At 40.0% G+C, this 20,456-nt stretch overlaps 1 protein-coding gene and 1 non-coding gene across 6 annotated transcripts in view; one reads left to right on the top strand and one right to left on the bottom strand.

Moving 5' to 3' along the window:
* Positions 1–292: 292 nt before the first annotated feature.
* Zdbf2 (zinc finger DBF-type containing 2) overlaps positions 293–20,456 on the bottom strand; it is a 40,899-nt gene continuing 20,735 nt past the window's right edge. For all 5 annotated transcript variants that reach the window (XM_021173318.2, XM_021173295.2, XM_021173312.2 and 2 more), the window contains 2 exons: positions 19,872–20,002; positions 293–12,119 (listed from right to left, as the gene is read on the bottom strand). In XM_021173318.2, coding sequence (XP_021028977.1) covers positions 4,916–12,119; positions 19,872–20,002 — 7,335 coding nt within the window. In that variant the 3' untranslated portion in view covers positions 293–4,915. The remainder of the gene's footprint in view (positions 12,120–19,871; positions 20,003–20,456) is intronic.
* LOC115032378 lies at positions 14,186–14,289 on the top strand. Its single transcript, XR_003838059.1, has one exon. It is a non-coding gene; the product is annotated as a U6 spliceosomal RNA (small nuclear RNA).

Below are 20,456 nucleotides of genomic sequence, written 5' to 3'. Positions count from 1 at the left end.
AACTACCCCAAAAAGTTAGCTGTCAAAAGTATCTGTGAGATGGGTGTGCAAGTGCAAACACCTTCCTCCAAGTCTAATGCCATGAGCTTGATCCTGGAAACTATGTGGTAGAAGAAACTGCCCCCCTGACCTCCACATGTGGACACACATACAATAAACAGGTCCAAGAAAACTTTAAGTGTAAATTAATTTCTTAAAGCCTCTGGGGCACACCCCTCCCCCCCATTCTGTGGTTCTTCAAATGGCTTTTTTTATATAAAATAAAAACAAACACATAATATATTCTATCACCACATTTATTCAAACTGACATCACATGGCTTCTGTTAATACACACTGAGAACACAAATTCCAAATTCCAAAAATGCATAGATTACAAAGAAACATCAGACAAGCTCAAACTCAAGGATATTCCACAAATAAACCAGTACCTTCAAAATGCCATGCTACCAAGTACAGACAGGCGAGAAACTGCTCCACACTGAGGAAACAACAAAGTATCTATGAAGTCCATAACTGTGGATCAAATCCAGGACCTACAAGGGGCATTTTGATATAATTTTCAAAATTTGACTAAGGTCTGCAGAGTAGGTAGGTGAGATCAATGCTGACTTCCTGATTTTGACAGTAAGTATCTAACTATGCAGGAGAGCAACTTAACCAAGAGGCTGCCAACACACTTCCTGGCTCTGTGGCACAACTGGATTAAAACCCAGCAATTTGTTGGTTCTTGTTCTCAGTTACCTGCAAGCACTCTACCGTGAAAGGATTGAGAGCATGAGGTGATGTGTTGATGGTGAAAATGAGAACGGAGCACAGGGAAGAGTGGCATGATGGGTAGGCAAAGAGGAGTCAAAGGCCACGAGAGCATACAACACTCAGGTAAGCACAGGAACACTCTAAAAGACAACTCTGCTGTCCAGCCTTGGCTCTGAGGAGGAGTCAGATAATAAGAACCATGCAGGGAACAAAGCTAGCCTCGCACCTGCTGGCTTTCCCGTCTGTTCTCAGGAGAGAAAGGTTCTGGTAGTGGTGTCATTCAAGACTGAGAGCTGGAGGTACATCGCAGCAGAGCACTTGATTCACATGCACAAGGCCCTGGATTCAACTCTCAGAGGCATAAATATATAAAAAAAATAAGTAGATTTAAAACTAACTGCTAAAAAGTAATTTAAAAACCCAAAATGCTCAGCATGCTATAACATAGGAGACTCTCAAAACCAACTAACCAACAACAAAAAACCTAACCATGATAAATGAAACAAAGGAGAGAGAGAGGAGAGAGAGAGAGAGAGACTAACATAAAGGTACTGCTTATATGAAGTAAACAGAGAAGATGACTCTAAGGGGATAGAAACTACAAGATGGCCCATAGCTGCGGGTAGGAAGGGGTTAACTACTCTATGCCTCAATTTTCTCACTTCACAGTGATCGTTATCGTTATCCAACAAGGCTCCAAAATACAAAGATCAAGGGACATGATACAGTTCAAGTTTGGGACACTGCGCTGGACTCAAGATCACCTCAATATGTACATACACTAAATTTGGGAATAATAAATCTGGGAAATAAACTGCTTTCCAGGTTTAAAAGTCATTAAAATAAATAAACCTAGAAATAATATAAAGATCCAGCAACAAACTATACTTTATCCTGAATTCAATCTTTATTTAAAGCAAATAATTTTGAAAAATTAAGCCCATGGCTTAAAACACTTAGAACTTTACACACATGAAGTATAAGAAGAAAAGGAAATGTTTTAACTAATTTTTCCCTCAATATTTGAGTTCATCTGAGTAAGAGATGAAAAAAAGCCATGTCTCCTCACTTTGAATTTACTTGAGTTGGCATTTTGGTGTATAATTCTATAATTCCATGTTTCTAAACATAAAAGTCCTTTACTAAAAAGTAGTAACTTCTCATTGTAAATAGGAAGATAATTCTCACTCAAAAATCCCTGACCAACAAATGTTCTAAGTCAGTAATTCTAGGGTCAGAAGCACCTATGTCACTATTCTCTCACGTACTCATCCATGTCATCCTGTCGTCACTATCAGATGCTATGGCACTAGAAGACAGGGAGGTAGATGGAAGGCTTTGGGATTGTTCGTTTCCCAGAGGGTGTCAGATGGTGGTATGTATGGATCCTGCCTCCTGAACTCAATCCTTTCAGTGCAGGCGTGCTAGTCAAACAGCTGCCCCATCACTCCACCAGGCAAGTTAGTGGTTGTTTAATCTTTTGAAATAATTACTTATGTGAGTACAACCTATGTATCTTTGGTTAAACAATTTTCTCGCCAGCATCAACATTTGCATTATCTTATTTATCATCTCTCAGGCCTTTTACAGAGTTACTTCAGCCTTAATTACTCTCTGATTCTTTTTAAGTATTTCCAGAAAAAGGTTCTAACATTAGGAGAGAGTACACACAAATTTCAATATTTAATAAATTTATCTTGATAACATCAAAACAAGTTTACACTTTAAATTGCATTATAAAAAATACATCGGTCTTCACATTAGTCTTACATGGAAATATATAATTATTTGAATATTTAAATATAGCTTTTCTTTAAGCAAAAAAAACAAAACAAAACAAAACGCGTTACTCAGAGCCCTAGTTACATAAATAATTTAAAATGCACAAATGCAAAAAACCACTCTTTACACAATATTGTCCACACACTGTTTCACCAGGACAATCACAATAAAAATCTATTCAAGATACTAAAAGGGACAAGATTAATGAAATGATATGGTTGTAATTTGATGTATTACTATTGAAAGAATATAATGCACTCTTGACTACACAAAATAACCAATTATTTCAACCTAGCCTGAAAATTAAGTCAACATTTATGTAGACAAAGGGGCACATCTTATATCCTATCAAATTCTGAAATAATTCACTTTTAACTTAAGTATTACAATTTTAAGTAAGTTTCCAATCTTGTCTAAAATAATAATCTTTACAAGAAGTTAGTAAATATTTGCAAAATGCTAAACAAAGCCATAATTTCTGTGCCAGACATTTTTATATTTTTGTCGATGTGAATTTTACATTTTAATTTTTCCTTGCTTTCCCTTTAAAAGGTCCTTAGACAAGTTTCCAAATTGTGAAATTTTTAACTTTAAATTTTGATTATTTGAATATCATTGCGGGACATAATCACAATAGCTATAATCTGGCATTTTTACATGGTAGGTTATTTAGGTATGAACTCTCACTTTTCACCTACATTACAAGAGTGTTTATTAATGGTGTCTGGGAGCTGCAAAAGACATTAATACCTACAAAGAGTACTTTTTCATGTTTACTTCATAATCAGTGAAAGAGTTTTCTTCCTTAATTAAATTTTGAGGATTTAAAAAAAAAAACTAGCAGCCCATTAAGAATTTTTTTAAAGAAATTAAAATGTTTGTAATATAAAGAGGCAAGGTTGAAAAAATTAAACACGTTACTTGCCGACTAAAAAAGCACATTTGTCCACTCTGCAATATAATTACCACTTATATTTAGAAGTAAAGAGATGACTATAGTATCACCATTAACGACTCACAGGTTAAGTAATGGCCCCTGGAACAAAACCACGTTGATATTTCATTAATTCTAAGGTAACACAGTTTTATCTCTGAAATCAAGACACATCTTAACACTGACTCTAGTTTCAATAAAATATAGTAGTTACACAGTAAAGGGAAACTTCGTGTTTCCTCATAACATCAATGACAGAAAAAGATCCAGGTCTTGACTGAACAAGAAAAGGGGATGCATCTGCACCAGCTCAGTCAATGACCCTCAAAGGAATAGACTCAAGTACCACAGAGGTTCACACTGTGTATCCAAGCTCTTTATCTCAACTGTTAAACTCAATTAGGTAGTTTAAGATAAAATGTCAAATTGGCTTAACCTTTAACTATCTAGCTAGTTTAAGGTAATTAGATAGTTTAAGATCAACTGATGTATAAACTGTTTTTCACTTGAAAAGTAGGTCTCTAGTTAGGTTACTAGTTTAACTTAATTTTTCTGAAATGTCAAGTTTTTCACTAATTAATGGCCAGTCCACATGCCATTATCAAACCAACAGCTTAAGCTCATCATTTTAAAAATGTTATCCAAAATATTAGTAAATAAGATGATAAAATTACCTGGATTTTCATTTTAGATTACTAATAGAGGGAGAAAAGGTACCTTCAAAGCTTAGTCACATTTGCAAAATCTTTTCCATGTAAGACTTAATAATGTTAACAAAAAGATTTGTGGGTATGTGTGCAAATGAGGAAAGCTACAGACCTGCAGATCCAATTTAAATGAAAAAGAATTTGTCTTTCACCAGGTGCTTTAAAAAAAACTGGATTAAATATTTTATGGAATGACTTTAAAAGAAAAAGAAGTTATATATTTTGTGATCGTTTGATCACAAAACTGAGATACTTGAAAACCGAGATAGCACAATGTCGCTCTTTTTATTTATCCAGTTAGAATACCTACTGGCTATTCAACTTGGAAATGTGGTAACTAAGTAAATAGATATCTGTCCCAATTGTTTAAAAGATGAAATTAATAAGCTTGCTATGTTCATTCTCCCAGTGTTATAACTTTTTGGCACGAAAGATTTTCAGAGGACATGATTTAAGGAACAGAATTCTATATAGTATGCTAAATTATGAGACAAATTAAGATGAAGCTCTTCTACATAAATGGGACAAAGGTTGCTTTTAAATCTTTAAAAGAAAAAAAAGGACCCTAAACACTAATTTTAAATGAATATAAAATCTCTGAAAAATAATATCTGTAGCAAAATAGTGTAAGGTCAGTTTCCCCACCAAAGCAGGGAAAAGTATGTGCATTCAAGTCTCAAATGTGTTCCATCCAAGTGAAGGACTGAGGTCTCCATCCGCTACGACGCGCACTTTTATTTTGCCTCATTACTTTTCGACTTGCTTGCAAGCCGTGTCACCATCCTGTCGGTATTTGGTGTGGAACTCAAGCTTCTCAGGTCATATTCTCTCACTGGAAGAAGTCTCTTCCTTCTCCGGAAGTAAGTTTTCCTGTAGCGCTTTATTCCTCCAGCATTGGAAAGATGAGCAGGCAGCTCTGCAGGTCCTGCAGTAGTGCTCAACTGCTCTTCAGCACCAGCTGGGAGAACCGGGGCGCGCGGGGCGCGAAGGGGGCACGGGGGGCACGGGGTGCATAGGGGCAGCGGGGGGCACGAAACCCGCGGGAGGCACAGGGCCCGCGGGGGGCACGGAGCCCGCGGGAGGCACGGGGCGCGCGGGGAGCACGGGGCCCGCGGGGGGCACGGGGCGCGCGGGGAGCACGGGGCCCGCGGGGAGCACGGAGCACGAGGGGGGCACGGGGCCCGCGGAGGGCACGGAGCACGAGGGGAGCACGGGGCCCGCGGAGGGCACGGAGCACGAGGGGGGCACGGGGCCCGCGGAGGGCACGGAGCACTAGGGGGGCACGGGGCCCGCGGAGGGCACGGAGCACGAGGGGGGCACGGGGCCCGCGGAGGGCACGGAGCACGAGGGGGGCACGGAGCACGAGGGGGGCACGGGGCCCGCGGGGGACACGGGGCGCGCGGGGGACACGAGGGGCGCGAGAGCTTGAGCGCTAGCGCTTCAGCTGCTCTCTTGGCTTCCTTTATCTTCCTGGCAACTATTTTCTTCTTCCTCAGTTGCATTCTTATAAGAACAGTCTTTGATAGATGCCTCCGGGGCACAACACCATGGCATCTAGAGACATACTTCCTGATGATGTCGGTCGCTTTCAGCTGAATCCAAATAGCCAGCTTTTCTGAAGCTAGTTTTGATTTTTTCCGGAGAACCATTGTTTTATAAGCATTTTTGATGAGGCATAATTTATTTGCTGCAACCATCTTCTTTTTCCAAAATTTCCTTTGATTTTGACTTTCAAGATCTTCCTTTCTAGCTGATTTGGGAAAATTTTTGGCACCATCACGATTTAAAAGAGTCTGCTGGAAATTATCCTTTGGAACTTGAGTAGCACCCACATCTTCTGATTTTTTTAGAAATGAAGATTGATTGGTCCTATGGAACTTTAACACAGATCTTTTCGGCATTGCCATAAAAGATGTTGAAGCCAGGTTTTGTCTTTTGGCACCATTGTCTCCTGCATTGGGCCTTGGGTCATGCCTATTAAGATCAATGCCAACTTCTGGTACCATTAGGTTCTGTGGAGGATTAATTACAGTTCTCTTACGTCGTGGGCCAGAAGAGGTATGTTCTTTACAACTGTATATATGTCGTAAATCACTGTCACTGCCAGGCTTTGTTTTAGGTGTATTCAAAGACTGATCTTCCTTCATACTTAGAGAAGAGAAAATATAGACCAAGGAATCGGGCTGTACAGGCTCTAAAACTCTAGGTTGTGGTTCAGGTAGCCCAGTTATCCCAGCTTGAGCCCTTTTTTTTTTCTGGCTGTCATGGTGGAAACACTTCCTCTTTGGTGAGTCCTCTTCTTGTTCTGTAATTTTCCTTTTCTTCCCGGAACGTGCTTGAACTCCACATCTCACTCCTACTTGGTTCTGAGAAGTCACCTGCCCATGTTGCTGATGAAGCCCCTCTGCTAAGGAACAAGACGGTTTACCTAAGTCCACTGAAAAGTCACCAGTGTCTCCAACTTTACCTTTAACATGTTGAATTGATGTGGTGTTCTGATTAACATTAGACCTGATAGTCTTTTCTTCTTCACCCATAAGAATTTTCTTGGTCTCAGAGCCACCATCATAGTAACTATAGAAATAACCTTGGTATGCCTGTGTGCTTGTCTTCACATCATCTTCTCTCCCCTGAGGACATGTTTTTCCAACAATTGATGGAGGAGCCTCACCCTGAAGTGAGATTTCATGAACTACTACTTCCTTAAGATCACCTTCTGCAACCTCTTCTACTTCCCCGTACATTGGGTTTGGTGGATATTCATACTTAGTTACTCGCAAGTCAAAAGTCACTTTCTTACCCTGGCCTTTTTTCTTAGGTTGAGGTGGGTCAATGTCAGAGTGATAGAAGGTATCATCTTGAAAATTCAGCTCAGATCCACAGGAGTTCACAGCTGTTTGGCGAATCACTGACACAGCATAGGCAGCACGGTCTCCTGCAAAATCACTGGATTCCCAGCCCCTATCTCTTTTGAATCTATTTTTTTGATCTTTCCGAAGACTGGTGGCTTCTCCAGTTTTCTGTAGTTGGTGAGTCACTGGCTGAGCAGTATCTTCCCAATTTAATTTTCTTTTAGGACATTTAGATCCAAAGTTCTTATCTTCTGGGTCAATAAGATTACGATCAGGCTGTTGTAACTGGCAGGTAGTGGGCTGATCAGAGGGATCAGCATTAAAATTGAGTTCATGACCACAAGATTGACAAGTAGAATCACCTAGGATAATATAGTCATTTTTCCTGTTTATTATTTTAAAACTTTCCTTGGATTGGTTTGTCACTGACTGAGAGGCTTCATAATCACAACCACAGAATTTACAATAGTACTTTTCGTTTGCTGCAGAACCAAGAGAATCTGTGTTTATATCACTGGTTTCTTTGACAGTCATCTGAGGTGGCTCTAGCTGAAGAGGGATATTTGAATCAGAAATTACTTCCCGGTCACAGTCACTATCACTGGACACAACATCCACAAACACCACCTGTGGTGAATCTGTTTCTCCATCTGATGTCTGAACCTGGTTAACTACTATCTGAAAAGAGACGTCAGAATCATACACCACTTCAGGCACACAAGATACACTGCCCTTGTCTTCTATGTCAAGCGCTTTCTTGTCAAGGTCTGCTTCTTTGCAAGCCACTTGAGGTGGGTCAGCTTCTGACTGCAGATGAACAGCAGAATTATATGCTACTTCAGAACAACATGGCTGAAAGTTCTCATTTTCTAGGTCATCAGGATTCTCCTTTTGCAAGTTTACTTCTTTGATAGGCACAGCCTCTACAGATGGAACTGTTACAAACTGAACAGGATCGTCAGAATCATAAGTTGGTTCAAAGTCAACTAGCTTGTAGCTCTTATCTTCCAGGTAAATATGGTCTTCCTTCAGATTCATTTCCTTGTCAGGTTTTTGAAGGTGGCCTGCTACTGACTGACAGGGATCATTAGAATCAACACTCACTTCAGGACCATCACGGGAATCAACATTTACTTCAGGACAAGGATTGCTGCCGTTTTCTTTCAAACTGGTACACTTTTTTTGCAAACGTGGTTTCTGAATCACTGAGCAAAAAATGACATTCGTAACAGGAACTATTGTAGAGCCATAGGGCTCACAGCTATTACCATTTGGACTAGAATGTCCTCTCAGTAAATTTATTTCTTCAACAGGCTCTTGTGTTGCATTAGTCACAATCTGAAGTTGTTCATCAGAATGAAAGTTTATTTTTGAGTTTTTAGATTCACCAAGCTTATCTTCCAAGTCATCATGATCCTTCCAATGGTCAATCCCCTGAACTACTTCAATGTGGCTGGTCAATGGCTGGGGGACATTGGAATCACATGTAACTCCAAAACCCTGAGCGTCATCCCTCTTACCTTCTGTGTCATCTGTATCCTTCTGACTTCTGTTTTCACCACTTTCACTATGCTGACCAGCCTCTAACTGGACAGAGCCATTAGAATCAACGCTTACTTCAGAATCACAAGGCACGTTATTTCTACCTTCTTGTTCAACATGTTCAGGTTCCGAAACAGTTACTTCAGGTTCAGGTGGTTCAACTACTGCCTGGACTGAGAAACCAGAATCCAAATTTGTCTCAGAACATGTATTTTGGCTGTTATCTTCCAAGGACACTTGGTCATTATTACCAAGACTTATTTGTTTAAGAGCTAGTTCAAGTTGATCCATTGCAGAACGAAAAGAAACATTAGAGTCATGTATTATTTTTGAATAAATAAGATCACTGATCTTCTGTTCAAGAACCTTTGCCTCTTTTTTCCACTCGTTCATTTTTGAAATCACATCCAACTCTTGTTTAGGCAGGGAGTGAAAATGGCCGGTAGAATCAGCACTTGCTTTAGAGTCACTGGGTTTGCCATCAGTGTCTTTCAGTTCAACACAGTTTTCATTTGAGGCTAACTGAGGCTGGCTAAGGACTGAATCAAGACAATCAGCAGTATTCAGATTTACGGCCATCCCTCTAAGCTCAGTATTTTTATCTTTTGGGTCAGCATGGCCCTCTTTCAAAGCAGCTGGTTGAGGTTTTTCAGTCATTGTCCGAGGAAAAACATCAAAATTGAAAGTTGGTTGAGAGCCACCATATTCATCATCACTGTTGACTTCCTCAAGATGCTTTGTCTTTCTCTTTGCCTTTTTACCTACATAAGGTTCTGTCACTGGGTGAGAAGCAGTAGAAGCTGAACTTACTTCAGAATGAGATTCCGTGCTTTTACTTGTTAACTCAGCATGCTTTTCTTTTTGAAGACAGACATTTTTGACAACTACTTCACATTTGCGAATAACTGACTGAAAGGGGACATGAGAATCCAATCTTGTTTCAGAAACACGTAATATAATGGGATCTTCAGAACATCCAGGCTTTGAATTAACAGAGTTACAATCCAAATTTAATTCAGAATCAGTAGGTTCATTTTCCTTTTGTTCAATTTGTTCTCTATGTACCTGATCTTCTTTGGGGGGATTTATCTTTTTAACAGCTACATCAGAATTAGTCACTGAATGAAGAGGGACATTAGAATCCAAACATATTTCAGAACCACTGGGATTGTCATTCTTCCCTTCTAAGTGAACGTTTTCGTCTTCCTGAATGATTACTTCTTTAACAGCTACTTCAGGGTGATCATTTCCTGAATGAAGAGGAATATCAGAATCAAATGTTATTCCAGAAACACAAGATTCATTACTCTTATTTTCCAGACCAACAGGTTCCTCCTCATAAACAGCTACTTGAGGTTGGTCAGCTACTGAGTCATCGGGAATATCAGAATCAAAAGTTATGTCAGAACTACTTGACACACAGTTTTCATCTTCCAGGTTAAAGTCATCTTCGTTTAATCCTTCAAAATCCAGCAGAGACCGCTCAGTAACTGACAGAAGAGGGGAATCGGAATCAAATGTCAACTCAGAACTGGAGCAGCCATTGCTCTTAACTTCCATGTCGACATTTAACTCATCAAGATTTACTTCACCCCAAGCCCCTTGAGGTTGATCATTAGCTGACTGATAAGAAGCATTGGAATCAAAACTTAGGTTAGAAATGCCAGAGTGAACACTCTGATTTTCTAGGTCAAGATCTACTTCCTCAGGGTTTACTGGAGATTGATCAGCCTCTAATTGAGCATCAGCATGAAAACCCACTTCAGGACCATGAGACTCACAGTTCATATCCCCAAGGCTGGTATTCTTCTGGTTCGGAAGGTTTATTTCTTCTGATTCTCTCTGGAGTTCATCAGCCACTGTCTCAAGAGAACCATCATGTTCAGGATGTGCTGTAGCACTACTGGGTTGTTCTTCATTTTCCTGTTCGACAGCTCTGTCTCTTGGGCTTCTTTCTTGAACAGGCATCTGGGGACGGTCCAGAGCTGCATCACTGTCAGAACTGAAACTACTTGACCCGTAGTTCTCATCAACCAGGTTTGCATGGGTGTTGTTCACAGGATTTTGCTGTCTTGCTGCTGCTGGAGTCTCATCAGCTGAGGACCCGGAATCCTCACATGGTTCAGAGCTACCACTTCCATAGCTCTTGTCAACCAAACGAAGGGGCACTACTACTTCCACGGGCTGTGGGGGACGGTGACTAGTTGACGGTAGTGAGTCATCACCATCAAAATTCACTTCAGAGCCACTAGACTCATAGCTTTCATCAACCAGACTAATGAGCTGTATGTTCTGTGTAATCACCTGACGAAAACTGCTACCATTATCTGAAGTTGCTCCAGAAACAGTGGGTGTTTCATTCCTAGGCTGTGCATAAGCATGTGTTTCTTCTGATACATTTATTTCCCTGGTGGTCAGTTCAGATAGGGCACTCAGTGACTGACAAGAGGACCCACAATCAAAACTCACGTCAGAACCTCTAGATTCATAACTCGCATCTTCTTGGTCAACTCCCTCCTCCTCCTCTTCCTGCTCCTCCTCTTCTTCCTGCTCCTCCTCTTCCTCTTCCTGCTTCTCCTCCTCCACTTCCTCCTCCAAAAGACTTAAGTCTCCTACAGCAGCTTGGGAAGGACCAGGTACTGCCTGACGAGACCCATGACCGAACCTCTCTTCAGAACTCACTGAGCGCTTCTGTTTCAGAAGTGTTGGCTTATTAAGAACCAAACGTGTTTCTTCTTGGGGACGAACTGTATTTGAACGAGATGCCTCACGACGCTTTGGAATGGCACCTTCACGTGCTTGTTCTGGTAGTGTGTCAGTCTCCCTTGGGTTTCCTGCTGTACCTGCCTCTAACTCAGAAGAAGACTCAGCTCTTACAGAACAAAGCTCAGGACCTGTTAGCTCACGGACTCGTACGACAGGGGAAAAAGACGCACCCTTAGCCCTAAGATTTCTCTGTGCAAGCAATTTGTCTAAATTTATACTTAGTTTCTTTTTTGGGTCTTTAGTTTTGGGTTGAGATGATGGGTTGCTAGGGCCCTGATCTGGGGAGTCAAAGTATGTTTCAAGGTTCTCTGTGTCACAAGCTGGAAAGGAATCTGAAGCAACTGCCAGTACTAACCGAGGAACACTGTTAGCCGCAACTGGTCTCTCGAAAGAGCCGCTAGGCAAAGAGCTGGCAGGAGCATTACAAATCACAGGGGGACGGACTAACTTTTTTCCACTAGTTGTAGCCTGAACAACACCGACTGAATTAACTTTTTTCACACCACTCTCAACTTTATGAGCCAATTCCAAGGACTGCTGCTGTCCCCGTTCCAGTTTTTGAATAACTGATGGTCGAACTGCAACCTCCTGAGAAGTACCAGGTCTATAATCTATCTCTTCAACAGATGCTGAATCCTCGGAGTTCCTCTCTGCACTGCTATCTGCAGTATCATCCTCCTTCTCATCAGAGTCATCCAAAACCACCACTTCAGGTGATCCAGGATCTGCTGCTGCTGCCGCTGCTGCTGCTGCCTCTTCTGGCTCATTTGGTGCAGATCTAAAAAAGAAGGGGAGAAAACATTAAGATATCCTAGTTCTTGCTTACAATCCATGGTATTGTTTTCTTTCTATTATGGACCATTCTTAGAGGAAAAGGAATACCAGATTGTACACTCCATGGACCTTAGGAAGTTAGCTAGTATAGAAGATATAATAAATCCACAAATTGCTCTTTCATAAATAAATGGCTCCTGAACATACAAAAATGCAAATAAGTCTCTATTATCCATTTTTCAGTTATCACAGTAAACACTACAAAGTTTGACCCAGAGGCTCAAGATGTCACTCAGTTGCTAAAGCACTTGCCAAGTGTATGCAAGGCCCTAGATCTGATCCCTACAACCTCAAATTTTAAGAGCTATGTCAAAAATTAACTGTATACAGTTAATTCTATTTGTAGAAGCACATGTAAGAAGCTAGTCCTATCTGTTTCCTTTAGTAAAGTGAACATGAAGTCTGGGGTGTCAAAGGGAATATGTACTTGTCTCTCTCTTTTTTAAAAATTAATTTATGTATTTTATGTTTATGAGTACACTGTCATTATGCACATGAGAAGAGGGCATCAGATCCCATTATAGATGGCTGTGAGCTGGGAACTGAACTCAGGACCTCCAGAAGAGCAGCAAGTGCTCTTAACTGCTGGGCCACCTCTCCAGAACTTGCCTCCTTTTTTAGGAAGTGATGGTCTGGCTATGCTGCCCAGGCTGACCTTTCTTTTGGGTGAGCAATGCTCCCACTTCAGCTCCCCAAGTAGCTAGAATTATAGACACAGTACCATCGTACCCTTTAGACTTATGACTAAATCATTTTTTGAATGTTCCTTTGAATTATATTTATGTATACTATATTTTCAATTTAATTTTTTAATTACCTTTTTAAAGATCTGAAATTTCATTATCGAAAAATCTGTCAGTTCATCTCTTATACTCACTGCCATCAGCACAACAAGCTTGATTCAAAACATTTTAGGGATCCTTCTTTCATATAGACAAACAGTTGTCCTAAAAATGTTGTCATAGTCTTAATTCAGTCATAGCAATCACCTACTAAATACTAAAGGCTCTCTAACTCAGTAGTAGACTCTATGGTAGGCACTTGAGCAAATTCAAAGAAAGAAAAGCTGGCTCTCAAGAAGCATTCAATTAGCAGCAACTTCCAGTGCAAAATGTCAATATCATCTTACTTAGCCCCATAAAAAATGGTATCATAGACAAAAGAGGCCTAAGGTATGATAAGCTAATAGAAGGTGAATATCCTAAAACAGAAAGAGGTCAAACTAGGAACTCTTAGTTTGAAAAATCAACTTAAAATTACTGTGAACAAGGTATAAACTGTAATGTTTTATGAGTTTACTAGTTAAAATAAATGTACCAGACTAATGTTGAAACATAATATTAGGTAAATTCAGTGAGGTCATATTATAAAGATCCTTTTCTTTTCGGAGGGGACAAGGTCTTACTATGTAGCCCTTCTGTAATGAAACTCACCATGCTATGTTTGAGGCCAGGCTGGCATCAAACTCACAGAGATCTGCCTACCTCTGCCTCTTAAGTGCTAAAATTAAAGGCCTACACCACTATGCCCATCTTTATAAAAAATCTTCTTTATTGGCCCTTTTTAATTTCTCTGCTAAAATTGCCTTTAAAAGATTATAGCCTAAGGCTGGAAGAGATGGCTGCAATGGTAGAGTGCCTGTTGTCTGAGGTCCTGAGTCTGGATTCCCCAGCACCTACATGAGAACCAGGACCATGAGAGGCAGTGTACATCTAGACCGCAGAATAGTGAAGGCTGGAGGAATCCCACGGCTTCACTGGCCAACAGGTCTAATCAAAACAGGTAGTTCCAAGTTCAGTGTGAGACTGTCTCAAAAAATAAGGTGGTAAGCCAAAGATGAAACTCGGCATTAAGCTCTGGCCTCTTGCACAATACAACACAGCTCTATAGCTTAGCAACAGCAAGGTGGCAAACACCTGTAATCTCAGAACTCAAGAGACTGAAGAGGATATCAAATTCAAGGCCATGGTGAGATATATTATGAGGCACTGTCTCAAAAACCAACAACAGGTGCTCGTTTCACCAGCACATATACTAAAATTCAAATGATACAGAGATTAACATTGGCCCTGCCCAAAGAAGATGTGCAAATTTGGGAAGTGTTCCATATTTTTGTGTTTATGCTTTTGATGTTTTATTAAGTATATAATAAAATAATCTGTTACCATAAAAAGTGATACACAAATCTCTACCACTATAATAACCAAAATGAATGTCTAGACAAATTAGAAAATATAGCTGGGTGTAGTTGTGCATGCAGTAGCAGGTGGAGCTCTGTGAGTTTGAGGCCAGCCTCGTCTACATAGTGAGTTCTGGGCTAGCCAGAACTACATAGTAAGACCTTGTCTCAAAAATTTTTTTAAAAATTAAAAATAAAAGAAAGAAAAGGACAGACAGACAGAAGGGAAGAAGAAAAAGGGTAAAAAATTTTTAAGTATTTTTTAAACTTGAAAAACATTTGCATGTGTCTCCAACTGCTTTTATTATTTTCTAAAGACTTTCTTTTTTTTTTTTTGTTTTGTTTTTGTTTTTTCGAGACAGGGTTTCTCTGTATAACCCTGGCTGTCTTGGAGCTCACTTTGTAAACCAGGCTGGCCTCAAACTCAGAAATCCGCCTGCCTCTGCCTCCCNAGTGCTGGGATTAAAGGCGTGGGCCACCACACCTGGCTCTAAAGACTTTCTATGTGAGTTTTGTGTGTGTGTGTGTGTGTGTGTGTGTGTGTGCGCACACACACAACATGTATCGCTGGTATCTGTAGAGGCCAGGAGGAAGTGTAGCCCCTGGAACTAGAGTTACAGGTAGTTTGTGAACTACTTAATGTGGGTGCTGGGAACTTAACTTGGGTCCTTTGCAAACACAGCAAGTGCTTCTAGCTACTAAGCCCCTAAACTGACATTTTATTAACACATCAGAATTAATTCTATCATTGCATAAATCATCTTTTTAAAAAGGTATTTAGATGTTCTGTGTGTGAGTGTTTTGCCTGTGTGTGTCTTGTGTTTATTGAGGTCAGGAGAGGGTGTTGGAAACCCTAGAACTGGAGTGAAAAGTGGTTGTGAGACATGATGAATGTGCTCAGAACTAGTTCTGGGTCCCTGCAAGAGCAGTGCGTTGTCTTAATTGCTGAGCCACCACTCCACCCCTTCCATAAGTCATTTTATTTAATACTAATTTGGAATGTGGGAAATAAAAATTATACCTGTCACTAATATATTATTACACTATGGCAAAAAAAAAAAACAGCGTTGACTCTTAAGCAACGAAATAATAATGCAAGGACCACTTTCACCTCCTGCATTTTCAAAACTCTATATTACTTCCATTTGTTTTAAAGTCTATCACAACATATTGATAACTCTTTTAAAAATGCAGAAAATTTAAGGAACCAAAAATGAAAGGAGAGGGAGAAAAGATAGACAACTGCCAACTAGATGCTTCTACATACACCTGTATTTGTATTTCTATTTAATACTAACAAATTATAATTCAATTTCTAGTCATTTGCCACTTCACCACAAAAAAAAGCCCTACAAATATACAACTATTAAAAGTTAAAAAAAAAAAACAAAAACAGAAACCCTTTTACATAAATTCTTAAGTTAAAAGGGAACTTTAAGCACCAGTGATATGGCTCAGTGGGTAAGTTTCCACACAATGCTTTTAGCCAAGTTAATCAATTTACCACCATCCATGTCTGAAGAATGTACTAGCAGGACTGGAAACACAAAGGGCAGTAGTGAGTGAATTCAAGAAAATTAAAATGGCACACACATACTAAAATGTCAGTGAACTGCCACATCCGGGGATCCATCCCATAATCAGCTTCCAAACGCTGACACCATTGCATACACTAGCAAGATTTTGCTGAAAGGACCCAGATAGAGCTGTCTATTGTGAGACTATGCCGGGGCCTAACAAACACAGAAGTGGATGCTCACAGTCAGCTATTGGATGGATCACAGGGCCCCCAATGGAGGAGCTAGAGAAAGCACCCAAGGAGCTAAAGGGATCTGCAACCCTATAGGTGGAACAACAATATGAACTAACCAGTACCCCCCGGAGCTTGTGTCTCTAGCTGCATATGTATCAAAAGATGGCCTAGTCGGCCATCAGTGGATAGAGAGGCCCACTGGTCGTGCAAACATTATATGCCTCAGTATAGGGGAACGCCAGGGCCAAGAAGTGGGAGTGGGGAAGTGGGTGGGGGAGCGTGTGGGGGACTTTTGGGATAGCATTGGAAATGTAAATGAAATAAATACCTAATAAAAAAAATTGAAAAAAAAATGTCAGTGAAAGGCATTACTTGGTATTCTAACTAAAGGAGCTTAGCAGTTTTTTTTTTTTTTTAAAAAACATCACCAGCAATTAAATATGTTGACACCATGTTCTCTAAAAGATACAATCTCTGTTCTGAGGTTATTACTGCCAAAAATGGATACATCCATTTAATCATGAGGAAACATCAGACAGGCCTAAATTGGGATGCTTTCCATAAAATAAATGGTCACTACTCCTAAAAAAGAGTCCCAGTCTTTTGTTTGGCTGTTTGGTTGGTTTGTTTTTTGTGGTTTTCTTTGAGACAGAATTTCTCTATGTGATATCCCTGGCTGACCTTGAACTCACTCTGTAGACCAGGCTGGTCTTGAACTCAAAGATCTACCTGCTTCTGACTCCCCGAGTGCGAGGAGGATTAAAGGTGTGAACCACCACCACCTGCCTAAGTGTTACAGTCTTAATAAGTAAACAAATAATAATGACGGGATAGAGCTGAAGGGAGAGTAAGGAAATAGGACACTCAATGCAGTGTGTGAGCTTGGATGACAAAAGGTGACATTCTATAAACACAGCTCCTATTTTAGAAAACTGCACTGTGCTTGTTTTTAGATTCCATAGTCAGGGTGAGAGTTTCTTCTATCAGTTTTCCACGGTTTTCAGTAAACCTGGTATATTATCCTAAAATAAAAAGTTTTTTTTAAAAGACAGTGGTTCTATGCCTTACTAATGCTGTGGCCCTTTAATACAGTTCCTCATCTTGTGATGACCCCTGATCATAAAATTATTTTGTTGCTACTTCATAACTGTAATTTTGTTACTGTTATGAACCATAGTGTAAATATCTGTATTTTCCAATGACCTGTTAGCCAACCGCTGTGAAAGGGCCATTTGACTCCCAATGGGGTCCTGAACCACAGGTTGAAAACTGCTGCTCTATAATAACCTGTACACTCTAGCCTACAAGTTCAAATCCTGTGAAAATAAACTACAGAAATGGTTACTAAGGTGGTTTGAACAAAAAAGTCCCCCACCTCCCTTACAGGCTCATATGTTTGAATAACTAGTCCCCAGCTGGTAGACCTGTTTGGAAAGGATTAAGAGGTGTGGCCTAACTGGAGAAAGTGTGTCACTGGGATGGGCTTTGAGGCTTCAAAAACCCACACCATTCCCAGTTAGACTGCCCACTGTCCCCCACCCTCTCTGACGCTTGTGGATCAGATGTCCACTCTCGGATACTAGCTCCAGCAGCACCATGCCTGCCTGTTGTCATGATCCCTGCCATGATGCCATGATAGTCTGGACTCTAGGCCTCAGGAACTGATAGTCCTAAGATAAATGATTTCTTTTCTAAGGGTCATAGTGTCTTATCACAGAAATTGAAAAGTAAGAAAGACAGTTGCACAAGTGTATTTGTTAAAGAAATGATTATGAGGTTTCAAAATCAAAGTCTTGTGTATGATCCCATGGTGAGTCTAATCTCATCTTTCTACCAGCTTTTATTAAGAAACAGCATTTTAGAGCCAGGTGTGGTGGCCCAGGCCTTTAATCCCTCCTTGGGAGGCAAAGGCAGGCAGATTTCTGAGTTCGAGGCCAGCCTGGTCTACAGAGTGAGTTCCAGGACAGCCAGGGCTATACAGAGAAACCTTGTCTCGAAAAAAAAAAAGAAACAGCATTTTAAGAAACATTTTCCCATTAAAATATTTCCAACTTTTCTAAATTCTAGGTTAGTACCTTGCAAAGCATGAGTTTCCTTTCCCACCACTGGAATGTACCTCAGCTAATTCTGCATAGATATGTTCCCACTTGGCTTATCTTGTAGGCTTGTTATAATCTGATTCTTAAAAACCTAGAACATTAACTATTAACTCTTAAAATGTCATCAAGTGTTTCTTTTTATTAAAATAACCAAAACAAGTTGACTGGTAGGGGGTTATTGAAGGCCAAAATGATGGCTTGAAGGGTAAAGATGTCTTGTCACCAAGCCTGTGTGTGATTCCCAAACCATGGCCAGCATTGACAGAGAAAGCCAGCCCCTGTGAGCTGTCCTCTCACTCCCACATAGACACACGACATACAAGACAACAAGATACTGACAGGACTGAGAAACCACTCAATCCAGTGTTTCTTCCACTTATTCAGCACACAGTTCCACCAGGATTGAATCGACTCAGATTTCTACTGTAATATCTTGTCCTATTATCACCTAGCTTTTGTTACTAATCTTTCAAAACATTTTGCTCCACCTCCACCCAGTATTTAACTCTGTTACACACCTAAAAAAAAACCTTAATGACACATTATTACTTATCATCCTAAGGCATTTACTCAGGAAAAAGCACAGTTATATCTATCTTTTCTGTAGTAGATTTTTATTAGTGGGGCTGAAGATTGAGGACAGGGATTCATTCACTGACGGGGAAGCAAGCACTCTACAACTCAGCTACCCTTCCAGGCCTATAGTAAAATGTCATATAAACAACTAAGGTGGAGAAATGGCTCAGCAGTTGAGAGTACTTGCTGCATAGTCATGAGGACCGAAGTTTGGATCCCAACAGCCATATAACGAGCGAGGCATTCTGAACATGCCTATAAAAGTAGCTCAGAGGTAGGTAAAAAGCAGGGGACATCACTGAGACTTGCTGGCTTCCAGCTTAGCCCCAGAAAACACTAACCTCTGCACTAAGCATGCAAGTTTACATGCACACACATATACAAGCATATGCACACACATATACACAAATCAATCTTTAAAAATTAAAAATATTTATTCTTATATGTATATAAGTGTTTTGCCTGTATGTATGTATGCCACATGCATGCCTACAGAAGTTTCAAGAGGTTGTCAGATCCCCTGGATTTATTGTGAGCCAATATGTGGGTGTTGGAAACTGAACCCAAGTCCTCTAACAAGAGCAAATGCTCTTAACTGTTTAACCATCACTCCAGTACCCCACATACAAATAAATCTTTAAAGAAATAAGTACAATAAATAATTTAAAATGGAAGTTAATAGATAAATTTTCATTTTAGGACTCGGAAAGTGCTAACTCTTCTCCTGGCCCTAAATCAAAATTTCATCTGGTTAACTTTCATTTCCAATGATTCATTTTTATTGGTTAAATAAGACAGTTCACTACACACCTGGGAGTGCATCCACGGTAAAGCATTTGCCTGGCATGGTTGAGCCCTTAGGTTCAATCCCCAGTTCCATAAACACAGAACTATTTTGTACATCATATTTTTAAAATTCAAATACAGCCTTTAAATGCTAGGTAGGTATGGAGAAACTGACAGTTTGAAGCCAGTCTGGGCTACAAAGCATTTACAGGCAAGACCAGTCCTGGGATACACATCAAGATGATAAAGGTGGGTGGAATATACCACTGACAGAGATATTAAGATTCCACTGAACTATCTTACCTGCTGTCTTGGTAATTGTATGGGTGGTGTCGCAGAACATCCTGCAAAAAGCGTTCCATCAGAGTGTTATTGGTAGCTGTCCGACGTCTGCTCTGTCTGGTCAGGCTTCTGTGCTGAGAACTAAACAAGTGCTATAAAGAGAAACCAGTAGGAATTTTAAATGAGTAATGTTATTCATGGTAACACAAGATGGACTCATGAATGTATTCCTTGTAGAAATATAAGTTGATAGTCTTTCCATACATCACCTCTACTATATGCATCTAAAACCATTAAAGTATGTCTTCTTTAAATATAGTTGTTATATTTCTCTAAATACATTCCTAAGGATGACATCAAAAGGTTGTTTATCATACCATATAGCAAAAAGCCTGGAAGCTCCACAACAATAACCTTACATTACAATGTATGCTACAATGGAATACCATGCAGCTACCTAAAATAATAAACCCTAATAACATACTATGTGTTAAGAGAAAATTATGGAATCAACAATCATACATATGGCCCTATCTCAAACTAGTTTTAAAATTATACAGACAAGTAAATGGAAGAAAATGTGTTAAAATCTTAAAAGTACACTTT

The sequence above is a fragment of the Mus caroli genome, chromosome 1, assembly GCF_900094665.2.
Source record: "Mus caroli chromosome 1, CAROLI_EIJ_v1.1, whole genome shotgun sequence".
Taxonomy (NCBI): Eukaryota; Metazoa; Chordata; class Mammalia; order Rodentia; family Muridae; genus Mus; species Mus caroli.
This window is presented reverse-complemented; position numbering and strand designations above follow the sequence as displayed.